This window comes from Jatropha curcas, chromosome 4 (genome assembly GCF_041381405.1).
Source record: "Jatropha curcas cultivar XTBG-Jc1 chromosome 4, XTBG_Jcur_1.0, whole genome shotgun sequence".
NCBI lineage: Eukaryota > Viridiplantae > Streptophyta > Magnoliopsida > Malpighiales > Euphorbiaceae > Jatropha > Jatropha curcas.
In genome coordinates this window covers 30749951-30761487 of record NC_143154.1, presented here as the reverse complement: position 1 = coordinate 30761487, position 11537 = coordinate 30749951, and the positions used below count along the sequence as shown (strand labels likewise).

The 11537-nt window shown below is 35.6% G+C and overlaps 3 protein-coding genes and 2 pseudogenes across 3 annotated transcripts; 2 read left to right on the top strand and 3 right to left on the bottom strand.

Annotated features, from left to right (window-relative positions):
* The first annotated feature begins 534 nt into the window (after positions 1 to 534).
* On the top strand, positions 535 to 1171 carry LOC105646048 (kiwellin-1-like; annotated as a pseudogene).
* A 1209-nt stretch (positions 1172 to 2380) lies between these two features.
* Positions 2381 to 3031, top strand: LOC105646049 (kiwellin-1 pseudogene; annotated as a pseudogene).
* A 126-nt stretch (positions 3032 to 3157) lies between these two features.
* LOC105645818 (putative glutathione peroxidase 8) lies at positions 3158 to 6152 on the bottom strand. Its single transcript, XM_012231530.4, has 6 exons — positions 5809 to 6152; positions 5234 to 5310; positions 4921 to 4982; positions 4475 to 4593; positions 3580 to 3747; positions 3158 to 3475 (listed from the first exon to the last, which is right to left on the bottom strand). Exons 1-6 carry the CDS (start codon positions 5860 to 5862, stop codon positions 3446 to 3448), a joined length of 510 nt encoding a protein of 169 aa, XP_012086920.1. The 5' UTR covers positions 5863 to 6152; the 3' UTR covers positions 3158 to 3445.
* Positions 6153 to 6531: 379 nt separating this feature from the next.
* On the bottom strand, positions 6532 to 8935 carry LOC105645819 (putative phospholipid hydroperoxide glutathione peroxidase). Its single transcript, XM_012231531.4, has 6 exons — positions 8613 to 8935; positions 8072 to 8148; positions 7873 to 7934; positions 7299 to 7417; positions 6828 to 6995; positions 6532 to 6718 (listed from the first exon to the last, which is right to left on the bottom strand). Exons 1-6 carry the CDS (start codon positions 8868 to 8870, stop codon positions 6686 to 6688), a joined length of 717 nt encoding a protein of 238 aa, XP_012086921.1. The 5' UTR covers positions 8871 to 8935; the 3' UTR covers positions 6532 to 6685.
* A 907-nt stretch (positions 8936 to 9842) lies between these two features.
* LOC105645820 (Exostosin family protein) lies at positions 9843 to 11420 on the bottom strand. Its single transcript, XM_012231532.4, has one exon. It carries the CDS (start codon positions 11418 to 11420, stop codon positions 9843 to 9845), a length of 1578 nt encoding a protein of 525 aa, XP_012086922.1.
* Between the last annotated feature and the right edge of the window lie 117 nt (positions 11421 to 11537).

Here is an 11537-nt window from a genome sequence, read left to right as displayed (position 1 = left end):
AAGCCCCAAGGAAGTGCTATTTTCTCAAAGATTCCATGGGATCCATTTCTTTCCTCATTGAATCTTCCTATGGATCATCCCACCCAATAAATGCAAAAAGGGGGAAAAACAACATATGTATGATGAGGCCAGGCCATATGTGTCTTCACTCTTCATTTAAGTTATGAGCCTAAAGACATTGGTCTGGTCTGCAATAAAAAATGGTCCAGCTTTTTCTCTTTTGTTTGCTAGTGCAAGTTCTAAAGATACCATGGGACCCTATCACAGGATCTCTGTAAGAAGCATCTCATATGTCCCAACAAAACGAAGCATCTCAAATACAATTATCTAATGACATACATTATATCTTCAAACTCCAATGCTTGATTGCTTCGTAACCCTTTTGTAAAATATTTACCTTTACCACAAAAGCCATAATCTTCTTGTAATTTCATCTCAAAGTTATGTCCTTTACTGCACTTTCATTCTATTTATACCCATCTCTTCATCTATTATCCATAACCCATTAGCTAACACTAATCAACAAAGGTGAAAATGAAGCAATCCTACTTCAGTTTTTGTACTGTACTTCTGGTACTCTTAATTATTTATGTTTCCGCAGCTACTTTATCGGTTGATGCACAGAAGTGCAAACCAAGTGGCAAGGTTAAGGGAAAGAAACCTCCAAAAGGTGAATGCAACCAAGATAATGGTGCTGATTGTTGTAAGGCAGGCAAATATTACACTATCTATAAGTGTTCACCGCCTGTTTCTAAGCAAACAAAGGCGACTTTAACTATCAACGACTTCGAAGAGGGTGGCGATGGCGGTGGGCCATCAGAATGTGACGGCAAGTACCATAGTAATGAAAGCCGGTGGTGGCATTATCAACTGGATGGTTTAGTAATAAGAAGAGATGACATAACTATATCACCATTAAAGGAAATGGAAGGAGTGTAAAGGCTATGGTGGTTGATGAGTGTGATTCTACATTGGGGTGTGATAGTGATCATGGTTATCAACCTCCATGCAAGAAAAATATAGTTGATGCCTCAAAAGCTGTTTGGAAAGCTTTAGGTGTTAAGGAAAGTGATGATAGATGGGGGTTTATGGATATTACTTGGACTGATCATCCTTAATTATTGATGATTTCTCTTTCTTTTGTTGTTGTGCCTGTGAATATAAGGTTGCTTTGAACTGCTTCGAAATTGAAAATATAATAAAAGTTATTACATTTCAAATAAATCCCAATTTGTAATTTGGAAGATTGATCAATATGTATGTTCTAACTCAATCTAAATGAGAGCTCAAATTTTAATTTTTACTTGCTATTCCTTTTCACTCTAGGTAAAGAACAATACAAGCATGTAGATTAATCTTTAATTAAGGATTGGATGAACATCCAATAGTAAATTCTTAACGACCGACCAATTTTTTTTTTAGGGAAACTTTTTCTTATCTTCCTGTTGTTTAACTACAAGGAAAAATTTTCCTCACTTTATTAATAGAAACGGCAAAACGCAGTTGTCGTTTATATCTTCGACGTGGTTGTTCGACGACGGAGCGACTATTTTACAACAGCTTACCATTTCTGCGAATCCCCAATTTCTAATCCAAAAATATTCTAAACCCTAATTCCCCTATTATCTCAGTACACAAACATTTCAAAAACCCTAATTTCACGTAAAACATGATAGCAACGGAAAACTCTAATTTCACATAAAAACATGATAGCGACCCACTACGCTTATTAAGAGCAGACAAGTTGTGCAAAGAACTTAAATCGAAAATGGAGAAAGAGAGATTTGTACTCGTACCATTATTAATGCAGAGAAGTTAACGAAGGAGCTTGAAATACGTTAGAAATTCTGTCATTTTCAATTCTAGGACTTAACCCTTTTTTTGTAGTAAAGAAAATATTAGAGAAAAATACGAAGAGAAATGAGATGATTTTCCCTTGTTTGGAAAGGATGAAAAAATATTGATAGATTGACGAAATTGCATTGTTTAATGTGAAATGAATTTCATTATTTTTCTCTAGTCTCTACTATGTTTCAGTTGTCCTTTTCTGTTGGCTAACTGCCATTTACAGTCACCTTTCTTGCAGTGTTTTCAAGAGTATTTCTCTAGATCTCAGTAATTTGCCGAATCGAACCTTTCTAGGAATCATGTCATGTTATGAAAAAAATGGCTCCAATATGATAATGGCCTAGCCAATCAAAGACTGCCATCGCTAAAGCATATACCTCGTAATGACTGAAAATTTGTCTTATCTCTAACATTGATTCTGCACGATAGAATATATTACCAAAAATGATAACAAGACACAATGTTCAGTTCTTGTAATATCGGCTCAAGATTTACCCTTTTAGCCCCCAACGTTTCTATTTATACTCACAATTTAAGCATCTTTTTTATTCTCTTAATCATCAACACTATTAAGCAGTCTAAGTTCTTTACAAAATGAAGCAAATTCGTATTAGCTTTACTTATCTCCTAGTCTTCTTTATTCTTGTTGCTACAGATACTATGATGGTTGAAGCAAAAAAATGCAAGCCATGTGGAAAAGTGAAGGGAAAGAAACCTCCAAAGGATGAATGTGACCAAAGTAATGGTGCTGATTGCTGCGAGGAGGGAAACATTACACGATCTATAAATGTTCGCCTCGGGTGACCAAGAATACACCGGCAACTTTAACCATCAACAGCTTTAAGAAGGGCGGAAATGGCGGTGCCCCATCAGAATGCGATGGTAAGTACCATGATGATAATATGCCGGTTGTTGCACTGTCCACTGGATGGTTCAATAAAATGAAGAGGTGTGGCCATCACATCAAAATTCATGCGAATGGAAAGACTGTCAAGGCTATGGTGTTGGATGAATGTGACTCTACCATTGGATGCGATAGCGAGCATAGTTACCAACCACCATATCCAAATAACATAGTTGATGCCTCGAAAGCAGTTTGGAAAGCTTTAGGTGTTAAAGAAGTGATGCTGAATGGGGATGAATGAATGTCACCAGGGAAGATGCTCGATTTCCATTTATGAGGTTCTTTAATAAGGTTCAATAAGGTTCTTCAAGGTCATGTGTCTTATGAATGTTCAGATTTTTCTGGATGAAGGGGCAGTGTCAATAAGATTATTCATGTGAAAAACAGATGAAGTAATGCATCAAATGAAAATTACAATGAGAATGATTATTCTCTGCCTTCTGAATTAAATCAGAGTTTGCATTTTGAGGATTTTATAATCAAGCTCCATGTATCTTAAGATGTTTCAACCGAAAAGAAAAGGAAAAGAAGTTTAGAACTGCAGTAGCAACAATTTATATTCCTTGTAACTGTCATTTTCTAATTACAAATTTCAACAGTTCCTACAGCACACCGAAAAGCAGAGAAGGCGATTAAACATATGCTTTGGTATCTCCATGAGCTCTGATAAATCCTTTATGCCTCTGCACTTCATTAGTTCCCCAACAGCTTCTTTATGTCATGCTGCGATAATATACAAAACCTTCATTTCCGAATTTGTACTGAGATTCCAATATAACACTAACTTAAAACTCTAGACATGTTTCAAAAGCCAGTTTTATATTTACCTCAAGACTCAGAGGAGATGTTGTGGGGTAGTAACGATCAACTACTTGTCCATTTTTATCGACAAGGAATTTGGCAAAGTTCCATTGAATATCATCACTAAAAATTCCCCATTTACCTGACTTTAAGAATTTGTAAAGAGAGGAAGCATTCTCACCATTCACTTCAATCTAACACCAGAAAAATTAGCAAGGATATGGTTAGCATACAATCTTGCACAATTTACATTTTAAATAATCACACTCAATTCAGATGCTAAATAAAAGCCAGAGCCATTTACGCAAAAGCAGCCGTTGGTAATATTTCAAAATTAATAAAGATTACGGTTGTTTTTCTGGCAAGACTAGGTTGTTAGAATACACTCTTTCAAATAAAATTAAAATAATCACATAAAACTTTCAACTTCTTTCTAAACAGTCAAGGACTGTAACCAAAACTAGCTGTCAATAATTTCTCGAAATATTACAGTTTTTAATGCCAAAACGTATTACAGTGTTTCAGGTGATTTTGCTGTCAAAAAGCAAGGCAGGACACAAGTCTACCTCTACCAATCAACTGCCTAGAAACCCCAACAATTATCACCATAGATTACTAGAAAGATTGAGCTGAAAAAATAAGGTAAGCATGAGGCTAACTACACGATGATTGGCATTTCACCGGGCAATGAACCAAAAGCAAATTTGGAGGCTATTTATTTAAGGCCTCAATAATTTGCTCTCTTTTATTTGGTAGATGTGTGAGTTTCATTAATATGTAATGCTAAGCAGTCAAGCCACAACGAACCTTCAACCTTACGAGTGAAACATGTAATAAGTCAAGTCCTAAAATTAAGAATAACCAGACAAAGCAAGACAATATTCACATTTGAGCGTAAAATTTAACAAATCTGACTTCTACCTTGTCAAAGACAGGAAATTCTGATTTAAAGCGAGTGCAGACGAACTCTGCAATCTCATCGTTACTTCCAGGTTCCTCCTCACCAAATTGATTGCATGGAAATGCCAGTATCTCAAGACCTGCATAGACAAATACAAAGTTGAGAGGTACTTATCAGATAGAACAGGATCAACAGATATTATCCCAATTTTACTTTTCTTATGGAAATTCATATGCTTTGGATATGCTACAGAACAACCATCTCAGGTATACAGATAGTAAAGAATGACGATGAATGCGATATTGAAACTATTGGTGAAAACAAGATGAGAGATTTGCCATATGCAATTAATGAGAAATAAAACGATGCATTTGAACTTGAACATATCATCCAAATAAAAGGTTAAGCTTTTCAATTCGCTGATATTAGAGGCATCAAATAAAAGATGCAAGTATAAATTTCTGACCTTTGTCTTTGTACTTCTCATATAACTGATTGAGCTCTGTGTAATTAGAGTTGGTCATTCCACTGTGCAATCAATCAATAATTAATTAATTAGCAACATAGAAAGGTAAAATCATCCATTCAAAAGAAAAAAAAAGGCATTGAATATGCAAGGAGAATTAAAAAAAGAAATAAAAATGAGAACCTTAACATACACCTTAAATAATATATGCGGTCTAAGGTACATCAGTTCCATTCACATAATGTCAAAATAAGCACGTTAAGATTTGGATTCCACAACATAGAAGGAAACGAAAGTGAGATGATGGGAGTACCATTTTGAAGCAACATTAACAATTAATAAGACTTTTCCTTTGAATATGCCGAGATCTAAGTCCTTCCCCTCAGCATCCTGCAATTGAAAAGAAAATAAAAAACATAATTTTATGAAGGATCATGGCATTGATATAGTAAAAAGAAAATTTCTAATTTGCAAATTACTTGAAACATGAGGCGACCAGCTTCATATATTTCTCTCTTGTAAAGCTAAATATATATTTTATTTTGTTTACACCCTTGGCTCTTGTTCTCTGCCATGAATCCCTCACTTGGAAGCGGAAGCCAGACACTAATAAATTACTATTTTACATGGAAAAGCTAATTTAGCTACAACCATCACATAATTAAAGATTTCTTCAATATATAAGCAGTCAATCTTGGAATACCAAAGGAACCCATTTCAATATACTCTCTAAATAATATTGAAAAGAAAAAATGCCATCTTTTCTTGATGGTTAATTATGAGATCACAAGATTCGCATGAAAGACTACACAAGCAAAAATTCGAAGTAAAACACTAAACTTGGATCTACTGATTAGAAATTTTTTAAATTTAAGCCAAGAAACTAACCTTGACAGTGAAGTCATAGACGGATTCAGGGTATTTTTGGGGTTGGGATGCCATTAGCAAACAAATGATTTAGAAAGACGAAGTGACTTAACTCGTCAAACAGCAAAACAAGTGAAACAGTTGAAGGAGGGGAACAGAATAGAATAAAGAAAGAAAGATCCTCTCCAATTTGCTTATTTGACTTTTGAAACGGTAACACTTCCACGCCCCTGGCTCTCTGTGGATAAATGATGGTCTGGTGTCCTTTTTCTTTTCTCTCGGCTTTGTGATGAATTCTGGAAAGGTCCCCTGCCCGTTGGATTGAAAATTAAATCAGTTCGTCTCGTCCTCAGTAAGTGTATTTTGATTATTTTTTAGGCGAACACTTTTCACTTCAAGATCACGGGATAACGCTGAATTATTAATTAATTAATTATTAGCTTAGTAATAAAGATGAAAAAGCAAAATTATGTTTTCACATATTAGAATTATGCAATATGTTTATGGTCCATTTTTGTACAAGAAAATCCGAAATTGACCAAGTGTTCGGCAACAACTATCGACAAAGTGCTGCTGGCAACAACTTTCTTTCTAAGTAGCTAATCGCCATTTTATTTTTCAAGAAAGTATTTTATTTTTCAAGGCCTCCATTCAGTGTAGGAAATGAAATGGACTGCCTGCTCAATCTTTTAAATATAAGCATCAAAGTGCTGAGATTTCTGCTAGAAAAGAACTCATGGAGCATACAACAAGAAAATACACTATCATCAACATTCATGTGTCTTAAGCATTCTACAAGGGAAATACGCCATACAAATATAGTTACATCTCTTCATGCTGCTTATTCATCACAGAGACAGACTGATGTCCTGACTTATTCAATAGCCCGCCTTAGCATTCATGCAATCCCCAGCAGTTTCTTCACATCTTTCTGCAAATGATATGAACATTAACCGCAGTCAGTATAAATTAATCAACATCTATAGTCTAAATGCTGCAGCTGAGATCAGGAATGGAATAAGCATATGGATGGACTGTACCTCGATGCTAAGAGGAGAAGTAGTGGGAGCATATCGGTTCACAACATTGCCATCTTTATCAGCCAGAAACTTGGTGAAATTCCACTTGATGCTATCCCCAAAAATTCCTCCTTTGCTGGACTTCAAGAACTTGTAAAGAGCAGCAGCATTGTTTCCATTGACATCGATCTACCAAGAGGACAAGCAGGGTTAACCAAAATATCTACACAGTTGACATTTATATCAAACTCTATAAGGATGTCTCTTTAAGTTCAAGAAACTAAAGAAAAACAATAACAACAACAAGAACATGGAAATGAAAGAAAATTAGGGAAAGAGTATTATCATTCATTATTTTGCAAAATCTGTCGGTCCATATTGGAACGGAAACACACAAAGGATTCATTTAGCCTACCCCAACTAGTTTGAGAGTAAGGCTTAGTTGTTGTTGTATTTTGTAAAACTTGTGGAGCAATTCAATATAGCTCCTACCTTATCGAATATTGGATACTCAGCCTTGAAGCGAGTGCAGGCAAACTCCACAATCTGTTCATTGGTCCCTGGCTCCTGAGATCCAAATTGATTGCATGGAAAAGCCAGAATCTCCAAACCTGCACAGCAAAACAAATCAAGTAAAAAATGGCAATTTCTCAAGGAGGACTGACCATGGTCAAGCAATTCCCAATCCATATTTCCCTATTGAATTTCACAAAGAAACATCAACCCCTGTTTGGTATAGATAAATTTGATGAATATAATTTATTTCCAGATGATATAATTTGGTTCAATCATATCGAATTCCATAAAATGGAATCATGTTACTGAAATGAACATTTCCATTCATACCAAATACAAAAGCATGAAACTTGAAATGAATTACACAAAATCTAGTGGCATTTATTTATACCAAACAAGACATAGCAACTGAAAAGGATAGTATAAGTGCAGCTAACATAATACAGTATGTAGAGGTGTATATATATATACGTACGAAGACAAACATTAGATCATAGAATAAAGTGTCCACCCATATAAACATTAAATGAAGAGAACTGCAGAAACAAACCTTGATCCTTGTACTTCTGGTATAACTGAGTCAGTTCAGTGTAGTTGGAATTGGTCAAGCCACTGAGTTAATAAAAAAGATAATGAGCAATCAGTTTTATAATCACAAAACAAGGAGGAGGAGGAGGAGGAGGGGATGATTACAAAGCTATCAATCTCTTCACACAAGGCACAAAAAATGAAAGGAAGAAAATGCATACCATTGTGAAGCAACATTAACAATAATGAGAACCTTTCCCTTGTATGTGCTGAGATCAACATCGTTCCCCCTAGCATCCTTCATAGAAAAAAAAATGAAGAATTAAACAAAAAGAATACTGAGCTCCATAATTTAACAAATATTATTCTATGCACTGCCTCTTATAAGATTACTAACATGAACCAGAGAAACCGCCTACAACTCTAACATGCATAAACATAGTACTTCCATATATAAAGAGTACCCATTTTACAACTCAACAAAAGCAATTCTTTTTTGAACGTACAAAAGCAATTCTTGATAACTTTTAACCAGAGAAGAGTGAATAATAATTATCAACACCTCAGTACCTTGAAACGGAAATGATTTTGGCTTCAATTTCTCAATCAAAACCTAAAAACTATCTAGGTTCTCCAAAGACCCGAAAGAGATTTAACTGTAATAAAGCACAATTCAATATACCTTGCGGGTGCCAATAACTCAAATTAAACTCAGACCAGTGCTTTAGTGGATACAAAAAGACATAGACAAAATAGAAATACCTTAACAGTGAAGTCATGGACTGATTTAGGCTCAGATTGGGTAGCCATTGTATGATCGAATCTCAAAGAATAGAGCACAGGCCTTGAATTCCCTGTTCTGATCGAGCGAGGAACCAAAGGAAGAGGTGACTTATGAAGAGATCGCAAAAGAGTTTGCTTGGAATTGAAAGATGATTCCTTGGCAATTAAAAGAGAAGCAGATAAAGATGCTATGCGTACGCTTCTTAGAGGGCAAATGCGAATTGAAGTACAGAGCATTGACACTTGATGAACAGAAGCCCCGATTATATATAGACAGAAATTGGTCAAGCTTGGATTTTTATCGATATTTACAAAGCAGAAGCTATCGTGTGTATGTACATGGGATTCTGAAGATGATAAATTAACGCGTGGTGCATGAATTGAGGGACACGCGGCCGACATGTGAGCTTATTTCAGACTTGACACAGAAGTGATTGGACGGTCAGGATTCGTGCGCTTGCGTCACAGATGAGGTAGTATAATAATTTTTAATAGCTTCAAATGTTCACACGTACGATGCATTTTAGTTTCTAGAAGATTTATCAATATGGGACTTATCAAGAGGGGACCATCAACCTCGGCTCGGCTTTAGGCACAGACCTAGGGTATAAATAAGCCTATACGGCGTGCAATCCGTTCGAGTTCAAATAAAAAAATTTGAAAAAATTGAATTGGAATCGAATTTGAGTTGGAGCTCGAGCCCACTTATTTGTTAATTGGATTAAGTTTGAATTTAATAATATTCAGATTAAAAATTTATAAGTCTTATCGAATTTTTATATACATTACATGTGTAATATGTATTTTAGATTTTTCAACCTTTAAGCAACTCAAGTTTAAATTTTTTTAAATTGAATTCGAGTGTTAAAATTTCAGACTCGTCTAGTTTTAAACTGAGCTCGAATAAAGTTAAATTTTATCGAGCCAAGCTAGGCTTTTCATAATAGGCAAATAAAAATTGAGCTTGAAAATTTTCTATTATGGGCCTAGTATGTTCATTGACCCTAAAATTGTGCCTATAGTATTTTCCATTCCGTTTAATAAACTCCTTGCTAAACTACGCACTTTGTGTTTATTGGGGCTGCAAATCGAATGAATATAGTATCATGTAATTTGGGTTCAACTTAGCCCAACAAACTCTCTGCTAAAAATAAGAACAAAATGCTTTGTATACACATCAGAACAAAAAGAAAAGAAAAATAGAAGTTGTCACTGCAATCTATTGACCCTCTCAAGCAGATTGTTCACTGTTATGGAAAATGCATCCTGAAACTTCTCAAGCTGAGAATTAGAATCCCCATACACAATTCTAGGCAATAGTTCATATACTATGTACCTCCTTATATCCTCTCTTTCTTTCACAGAAACATTCATTAGCCTTTCCACCACATTCACCTTCATTTGCCTTACTTCTTCTTGGTTTATGAACACTGAATATTTATCATGTTCCTCAGGTAAATGCCATGGATACTGATAATAAGCTGTGAAAGGGTCAAAAAGCACTGGTATGCAACCTGAAACAAGCGAATCAAATAAAGATTTTCTTGTCGGGCTGTCACCAGGAGGCTGTAAGCAGAATTCTGACTCTTCAAACAGTTCTGTGATTGTTTCTGGTTGATCACAACCACCTGACCTGCAATTCAAAAACTTGCATTTATCATCAGTTGTAGTGCACTGATTGATCAAAATTGACCTTATGCTCTCAGGTTGTTCAGGTCGCGCTGCTCCTGCAAAACTCACTAGCTTCTTTCTAATTGCTCGGATAACCTTCAGCTGCCAGGCAACAATATCATCATCTGAACGTGGGTGAAAATATGTAGGATGTGGAATTCCAATGTCGTTCAATTCCCATGGTTGTCGTTCTATCAAGAGCTTTATTGGGTTTTGCATTTGCTCTAAGTGTAAAAATCTAGTCCCCCATGAAGAATCAATCTTTCTCCTAAAATCCCAAGAAACTTTTCCCAAAACAAACACATGATCCTTACCAGAATTTTGAACCCAAGTCTTTCTAGACTGAAGCCACTTGATGAGCTCCAACGCCAAAATATCTTTAACATCATTAGAAACATTCTTGAAATGCCATCGTAAAATGTCTAATCCACCATAGTAAGGAACATAAAAGAGCTTAGCTTCATTTTCATTGTAAACCCTGCATGTATGTTTCAGAATCCTGGCATGGAATATTGGTTCTAGTGAGTACTGGTGAGTATCATACCAACCTGTACCAAGCTTTGCTATAGGCTCGCCAAAAGCCTCATTATTGAAATATTTACACAGATCAATCCATGGAATCATATCTCCACACTGACCAAGCAAGTCCTTATTGAACTTTGATGGCAGATCATAGACATAAATCCCCCGTCCATCACACAGTGCAGGATTTGTATCAGAAATCCATGATCGATGTAATTGCATTTGCTCTTCAATAACTTTCTTTGCATTTTCAGTTTCCTCATTTCTGTCCCTGCTGGTTGTTTCTGTGACAGCCAAATAAGCATTTGTAGTAGAAGAACTGTTACTGACTGAAATTGGGATTTCGAGGTTAGGCTGTGTACCAGCAGAGAGACAATAAAGATTGTTAAGCTTCCGCGAGGAAATACAAACGTGAACAATGTTGCCTGATATGATGGTGGTAGAATAGGACCATAGGAAGATAAGTATAAAAAAAAGAGCCATGGTTGGGATTTTAGATACAACTCTGAAACATGTTGTATTACCGAGACAAAATTCTTTCCTTTCTTCCTTTCTGGATATTCTGGATTTCTTTTGGGACACTGAAATTGCCATGTTTTGCAATGAGGTTGTTTGTCCTTGAATTTGATTGAGGTTTTTCTAGTAGGAAGAGGGTGTATCTTCAAAATACTTGTCTGCACGTATTGCAGTTAAACTTGTATGCACGTTTCT

Excerpts from the sequence above, each read along its gene's own strand:
- LOC105645820 (XM_012231532.4), bottom strand. The coding sequence starts at position 11,420 with ATGGCAATTTCAGTGTCCCAAAAGAAATCCAGAATATCCAGAAAGGAA.
- LOC105645819 (XM_012231531.4), bottom strand. The coding sequence starts at position 8,870 with ATGCTCTGTACTTCAATTCGCATTTGCCCTCTAAGAAGCGTACGCATA. Across the intron at positions 6,996-7,298 it reads AGTATCCAATATTCGATAAG|ATCGATGTCAATGGAAACAA; the intron begins GTAGGAGCTATA and ends TCCTCTTGGTAG. Across the intron at positions 6,719-6,827 it reads CTTCTCCTCTTAGCATCGAG|AAAGATGTGAAGAAACTGCT; the intron begins GTACAGTCCATC and ends TATCATTTGCAG.
- LOC105645818 (XM_012231530.4), bottom strand. The coding sequence starts at position 5,862 with ATGGCATCCCAACCCCAAAAATACCCTGAATCCGTCTATGACTTCACT. Across the intron at positions 5,311-5,808 it reads TCTATGACTTCACTGTCAAG|GATGCTGAGGGGAAGGACTT; the intron begins GTTAGTTTCTTG and ends TTTCAATTGCAG. Across the intron at positions 3,476-3,579 it reads CATCTCCTCTGAGTCTTGAG|CATGACATAAAGAAGCTGTT; the intron begins GTAAATATAAAA and ends ATATTATCGCAG.